Source organism: Sander lucioperca, chromosome 2 (assembly GCF_008315115.2).
Source record: "Sander lucioperca isolate FBNREF2018 chromosome 2, SLUC_FBN_1.2, whole genome shotgun sequence".
NCBI lineage: Eukaryota > Metazoa > Chordata > Actinopteri > Perciformes > Percidae > Sander > Sander lucioperca.
Genome location: NC_050174.1, coordinates 35,601,689 through 35,609,215, shown reverse-complemented (window position 1 = coordinate 35,609,215; position 7,527 = coordinate 35,601,689). Strand labels below are relative to the sequence as shown.

Genomic DNA, 7,527 nt, shown 5'->3' with positions numbered 1-7,527 from the left:
ATATTACCCAACATGTAGTTTTGAGTCTCCCTTCTCGACAAACAGAGAAAAAAAAAGATTGTATTATTTTTCAGTCAGTGGGGGTCTGATAAAACACCCTGAATCTTTTCGACAATTCTATCTGAAGAGCGTCGAGCCGCTGTGATTCAGCTGCTGCTTTGGTATTTTTAAATGAAAATATTCATCATCATGTGGAACAACTAACTGGATACACTAAACTTATTTGTTACACTGTAGATATTTTAACTAAATGTATATATAACACTTAGTAAAGTTTTTTTTTCCATAATGTATTACATATCTCTCATACAAGACTTAACCTGATCAATCCACATTTGCATCTTTTATCCTTTATCGATGGATAAATGATCAGTTCCTTACATGGGAAATGATGTGCCTGTGGGGGTGTGTGGGCTGGAGGGGGGCCCGGCCATCGTGTCCACCGTGCTGGACTACGTCAGCAACAAGCCCCCCGTGCCGGTGTTCGTGTTCGAGGGATCGGGCCGCGCCGCCGACCTGCTCGCCTTCTTACACAAGCAGACCGCTGTGGACAGGTATCCATGCTGGGGTCAAATTAAAGGAGAACTATTAGGCTCTTCTATATTTTCTGTCATATCTATAATGTTATGATGTCGGATGTTCATGTTAAACGTGGTCAGAGCTTTGAATAATGAGCTAAACGTGTTTAAAAGAAATCCCTTTGAGCAAAAACCTAAGGTTTCCCACTGTATGGGCGCACGCTCTACCAGGTGAGCTACCCAAGCGCCCACGCCGCTGGGTGTCTATACATGGTCATCTGCTCCAGGCAACTACATACACTGCTACATGCTAACGCCAGGGAAAGCTGTAATCTTGTCTGCAGACATACAGTATATGTTATGTTTGTTTGTACGTAGAAGAAGGCAACATCAGGTACGATGATAACGGATTTATTAACTGTAGCAAAGAAGCAGCTCCACCTAATTAGCCTTTCGCCGCCTTAGTTACTGTTGCTACGTCCGACAAACAAATGGTCAAACACGACCAGCGCGACAGATTGCCATGACGGGAAGAGGTAGACCCGTGCGTGTCAGTGACCTTTTTTGGAGCAATACCTCCGCGATATCCTCCAGATCGAGGCAAAAGGGGTTACTGTATGCAGTGGAGGGATATATTCAAAATATAAAAATACGCAATGAAGGAGACACGACTACTATCGAGGCTAATGCTTACCGGTCTCAAGCAAAATCTGAGAAACCCCATGACCTGTACCTCAAAATGCGGGATTGGGGAACTCAGGGGTAGGTTTTCCGTTCATAAAATGCTACATGAAAGATAAAAACTAAATTATTTAAAGTTGCTTGTTGGGGCGCTATGTTCGACTTTGTTGTAAACTGACGAAAAATAAAGTTGGGGAGCTCAAAGACCCAACACAACAGCAGCTAATGTAGCTAGCGTTAGCTAACATGTTAACTAATGTTGGCTAAAGCTAAAGGGCTCGTTAAACTTAGCTTAGAGAGTAGTTAACATTCTGGCAATGATATCCACGGTAATCATAACTTTGGTCCAATTTGTGTTCTTGTCTCTAGTTAGTAGATCTAGACAACACGGTAACTAGTTAGCCGTTAGCCTTACCTTTGAGCAGACGTATTTATGCTTCGTAATGTTCGATATATTGAACTTGGAGTGGGACCGTCCACACTGTTGTATCCGTTGTAGGCACCGCTCACGTTGTGTTTTCGGCTTTGGGAATGGAAAGAACACAACTCCTCCCGACAATCTCTCGGGGTATCTAGTGTCCGATTTACAAACGCCGTGGGCGCACCGCTTCACCATCTTGCTTGGAGTCAATGTTTGTCGGACCTGCTCACATAGTAACGGTTGCTATGATGTGTGATTGGACAATGGCCGTTTTGGGGGAGGGGCCGGCGAGAGGTCAATTGAGCGTATAAGACCGTTAAGACTGACCCACGTGCGTCCTCGTTTCCAAATGTCTCCGTTTGTGTCCGTCCTAGCCAGACCTTCCTCCACAGCGCTGTGTCCACACAGAATTCCTGGATGGGAGAACAACGTTATTATCATTTCTTTAAACCAATCAGAATCGTCTTGGGCGGTGCTAAGCTCTGGACGGAGCCACGGTGCCTCTGCTAAATAGTCTCAGGAAGGAACTTGTTTTGGTGGAACACGTGGACGTTCAAAAGTAGTTTTAGTCGTCCAACAGAAAACTCAGATTGGACAGATAGTCTAGCTAGCTGTCTGGATTTACCCTGCAGAGATCTGAGGAGCAGTTAAACATAGTCCATAGGGAGGTGTGTTCAGGTGCATTCTGGGCATGCTGGTCTTACAGGGAGGTGTGTTCAGGTGCATTCTGGGCGTGCTGGTCTTACAGGGAGGTGTGTTCAGGTGCATTCTGGGAGTATTGCTATCTTGAGGCAGTGGGAAGTGATGGCACCATTGACCAACAAAAACCTGGTCTAAAGTCAATAACGCAGCATTTCATTGTTATTTTAACAGAGCATTAGTAAAATGCTCCTAGGCTCGTGCACAGCAGCACACACACTATGCTTGTTACACACACAGGGACGCACAGCAGCACACACACATGCAGAAGATTACAAATAAAAATATTACGGTGCAAATCCTCCATCATAACAGCAATGCTCCAAGGTCCAAACGCGCCTGGCTTTTAAAGGGAATGGGAGATGATCTCTGATTGGTTGATTGCATGTTACGCCCAAAACACCCCTCTGATTAATGAAGACACTAAGTCCAACCCTTTAGAACCATGACCCCGGCACACGGACCCTTTTTTCCGCCCTCAAACTAGCAAAAGTGGATTAGGACACCCCCTAAACACACCTGCACCAGGCGCTTCACGCCGTGCCCTTACATCGTTATAATAGGAGCCTAAAGCATGTAAACATGTAGCAGAAACACAAAATACTAGTATGAATCTGAAATATAAAATATCTCCTTCATTGTTTAGTCTAAAGGTTATTGTTTTAGCATCTTTTAGCATCTGTTTGTAAAGTCCCAAATGTAACGGAAACACGTTTGGCTGCGTTTCTTCAGGCAGCTGGACGCGGACATTAAAGAGGACTTCGTGGTGCGGATCGGAGACGTGTTTGGCGTGGAGACGGCAGAAGCCTCTCAGCTGTGCAGTCTCCTGCTCCAGTGTATGGATCACAGACAGTCAGTGAGTCAAACACACCAACATCTGGGAATGTACATGTTGTGATTCAACGCTACTTCCATGTGTGTTTGGACGAACTCTCAACATTTTACCCACACAGACGCTTTTTCTGTGTGTGTGTCTGTGTGTGTGTGTGTGTGTGTGTGTGTGTGTGTGTCTCTCTGTGTGTGTATGTGTGTCTCTCTGTGTATGTGTGTGTCTCTGTGTGTGTGTGTGTGTGTGTGTGTGTGTTTGTGTGTCTCTATTTGTGTGTGTGTCTCTGTGTATGTGTGTGTCTCTGTCTGTATGTGTCTGTGTGTGTGTGTGTGTGTGTGTGTGTGTGTGTGTGTGTGTGTGTCTGTGTGTGTGTGTGTGTGTGTGTCTCTGTCTGTATGTGTGTGTGTCTCTGTGTGTATGTGTGTGTGTGTGTGTGTGTGTGTGTGTCTCTGTATGTGTGTGTGTGTGTGTGTGTCTCTCTCTGTGTGTGTGTCTCTGTGTGTGTGTGTGTCTCTGTGTGTGTGTGTGTGTGTGTGTGTGTGTGTGTGTCTCTGTGTGTGTCTCTGTGTGTGTGTCTCTCTGTGTGTCTCTGTGTGTGTGTGTGTGTGTGTGTGTGTGTCTCTGTGTGTGTGTGTGTGTATGTGTGTGTCTCTGTATGTGTGTGTGTGTGTCTCTGTGTGTGTGTGTGTGTGTGTGTGTGTGTCGCTGTGTGTGTGTGTGTGTGTGTGTCTCAGTATGTGTGTGTGTGTCTCTGTGTGTGTGTGTGTGTGTGTGTGTGTGTGTGTGTGTCTCTGTGTGTGTCTCTGTGTGTGTGTGTGTGTGTGTCTCAGTATGTGTGTGTGTGTGTCTCTGTGTGTGTGTGTGTGTGTGTGTGTCTCTCTGTGTGTGTCTCTGTGTGTGTGTGTGTGTGTGTGTGTGTGTGTGTGTGTGTGTGTGTGTGTGTGTGTGTGTCTCTGTGTGTGTCTCTGTGTGTGTGTGTGTGTGTGTGTGTGTGTGTGTGTGTCTCTGTATGTGTGTGTGTGTCTCTCTGTGTGTGGGTGTCTCTGTGTGTGTGTGTGTGTGTGTTTGTGATTCAACACTACTAAATGTGTGTTTTTCTTTCTTAATGTATGTATTAACCCATCTGTCTCTGACTCTGACCACAGATTATTATCTTTGACTCTGAGTCAGAGGACCAAACGGCCGCGGATGCAGCCATTCTGACAACTAGTCTCAAGGGTATTTATATATATTTATATTTCTCCTGTGGCGACCAGTGGTGTAGTCTAATGTACAGTAGTGGGTATACTGTACACAAACTATGTTTTTGCATGTCATTGGATATTTTTAAATGTGTATATGGACATCCTGGAGCTTTCTTAGTGGGTATACTGTGTATACCTGCGTATCACGTAGACTACACCACTGCCTCTGACAGTGACAGTTTTTAACTGCAGACATTTTGACAAGTTATTGCAGAAAAACCACAGGTGTCATTGATCACACGGACATTCGCTGCAGTCTTTGTAGGTTTACAACTTTCAAACTTTGTGACTTAGTTTGTTGTTGTGTTTTGATGAAAAGGCACCAAGGCCAGTCCTGCCGAGCAGCTGAGCATGGCGTTGGCGTGGGACCGGGCGGACATCGCCCAGAAAGACGTGCTGCTGTACGGACAGCACTGGCAGGTGAGACTCCAGCAGGTTTTATGCAGTGTTGTAATGTAACAAAGTACAAATACTTAGGGGCCATCCACATGGAGACGCTTTTTGATGCAAACGCATATGTTTTGCATCGTTTGGGCCGATCGTCCACACGAATTCTCTAAACGTACTGCCTGAAAACACACTTTTTTGAAACCTGGTTCCCAGGGTGAAAAAAGTAAAAAACGGCTCTCTTTTGGCTTTGTTTGAACGGTGAATATGGATACGTCCGTATTGATGATGTTATCGCCACACCCCTCGACCTCTAGTGCACGGCCACACACGACTGCGGTGAAGCTAAGCGAGCGTATCCCATCTCAACGGTCCAACCAGCTCACTTCATCTAAATACTTTGTCTCTGCTCCCTGACACTTCCCTCTGCTCTGCTGGTCCTGGATTCTACACAAGATATATTGCTAACGTTATGTAGCTAACGTTAAACGTCGCTAAAGTAGCTGACCGCTACAGCAGTGACGTAACGTTAACGTTAGCTGCTATGGTTAGCTGTTTATAAAGTGGAAGCTAGCTAGCTAATCTGTCTGCTTAACAACTCCTTGAACGGATTACAGTAACTTTTACCACGGCTTATTGTAGAAAAGCTACTGCAAGAAAACCGTGTAGATTATCAAAAAGACATTGGATCATTGATGTTTGTTTGACTGCCGATGTAAGCTAGTTAGCTCTGCTAGCTAGCGCGCTGCAATCATGTCCGATGGCAGACAGAATTGCAAAATAAAAAGCAAACCAACAGCACATTATACAACGTAAACAAAGACACGTTTTCTCGCGGAGGCCTTTATAAAAATGAGCAGTGGTAAAAAGTTATTATAGTCCATGGATGTATTAAGAGAACGTTAGTCTAGCTAGTCATGTTATGACGGGAAGTGGAACTGACTGTCGGTACACGATCTGTTCTGCCTGCACGATCCATTGTGCACATGCGCAAGATAATACTGTTTTACCGAGGATACGACCTGCACGATCTGTTCCACGCTAGCCTATGGCTAGCCTCCACCGGGAAGCTAACGTTAGTTTAGCTAACAGCTAATTCGGCTAACCGCTAGCTGACAGCTAGATTCAGTCTATAATAACGTTAACTCAAACGTAATGGGAAAAGCAGGCTACAGCTAAATTAAGACTTCACAGTAATAACAATAAAGACAAGTACTGAGTGATTGTATTTTAAATGAGCACAAGTAAAGTAGAACTGACGTAACAGCTGTTATATATGTTAACGGTTATTTTCACGTTTTATTTTGAGGGTCTTTTAAAGTTATTACATGCTGTCTCAGCTAGCAGTTAGCCGAATTAGCTGTTAGCTAAACTAACGTTAGTTTGCCTGTGGAGGCTAACGGCAGACCGCTACAATCAGCTAGCGGTTAGCCGAATGAGCTGTTAGCTAAACTAACGTTAGCTTGCCTGTGGAGGCTAACGGCAGACCGCTACAATCAGCTAGCGGTTAGCCGAATGAGCCGTTAGCTAAACTAACGTTAGCTTGCCTGTGGAGGCTAACGGCAGACCGCTACAATCAGCTAGCGGTTAGCCGAATTAGCTGTTAGCTAAACTAACGTTAGCTTGGCTGAAACCGGAAGCGTGGAACAGATCGTGCAGTGTCGTAAATCCTCGTACAACAGCGCATGCGCGAACATTTTGCGCATGTGCAGAACGGATCGTGTACCGACAGTGACGATGCTCTTCTTCTCCGTGTTTTGGTGAATTTCTGAAGCAGAAACAGCGCCGCCTATAGGCCTGGAATATGAAGTAGCGCGTTGAGTCTTTTACAAATGGATCCATTTGGACGCAACTATTCTTGAAACGAAATCCAGGGAAGACGGGTAAAGCAGATTGTTTTGGTACGTGTGGACGTGGCCTTAGTTACTTAAGCAGAATTTTCATGTATCTGTACTTTACGTCGTTGTTTATGTTATTGAAAACTCTCTTTCTTTTACTCCACTACATTTCCCCACAGCGTCCTCGTTACTCTAACTTACAAGAAATGTTTTCATACGTTGGAGTGAACAAAAACTTAAAATTCTGTTTCCGTTTTTCTCTTTGTTGATGTCAGACTTTGAATTTGAAGTTTAAGATGTGTGTATACACGCTTTATACTACAAACTGTACACACTTTATACTACACACTTCACTACTTAACTACTGAAATGTTTGCACAGAAGAAATATTGTTGTTTCAATAAATGGTCGTAGTTATTGTCTAATAATAATAATAATGTTCATAGCATCTGAAAACTCTCTCCATTCCCCTAACAAGTTAATAGCTGACTGAGATAAGATCCATATCAATGAATATCAAACCAGCTATTAGGCTAACTGAAATAAAACCATGTTAATCTCTAGGTATGGTGAAGGGTATGTGATGATGTGGGGGTATGGTGAAGGGTATGTGATGATGTGGGGGTATGGTGAAGGGTATGTGATGATGTGGGGACCAAGGGAACTTTATCAGGATGCATAGTATCCTGGATCCATGAAATAACTGGCCTTTCAAAATAAAAGTCTGCCTGCCTCTATGGGAATTTAACATAGGGGTGTACTGACTTATACCCCCTGTATTTTAAGGAAGAACATTTATGTATTTACGATACATTATTCATACACAAAGAAAATTGGTGCCCTTAAAGATTGGATTTTTCCTCATTTTTTTAAATTCAGGCATTAAGATCAGTTTCCTAAAGATGATTTT

General features: G+C 44.0%; 1 protein-coding gene across 1 annotated transcript in view; it reads left to right on the top strand.

The window, feature by feature from the left end:
* Positions 1 to 381: 381 nt before the first annotated feature.
* trpm6 (transient receptor potential cation channel, subfamily M, member 6) overlaps positions 382 to 7,527 on the top strand; it is a 56,893-nt gene continuing 49,747 nt past the window's right edge. Inside the window, exons 1-4 of the mRNA XM_031317284.2 lie at positions 382 to 554; positions 3,052 to 3,175; positions 4,294 to 4,366; positions 4,712 to 4,812. Of these exons, the coding sequence (XP_031173144.2) occupies positions 382 to 554; positions 3,052 to 3,175; positions 4,294 to 4,366; positions 4,712 to 4,812 (471 nt within the window). The remainder of the gene's footprint in view (positions 555 to 3,051; positions 3,176 to 4,293; positions 4,367 to 4,711; positions 4,813 to 7,527) is intronic.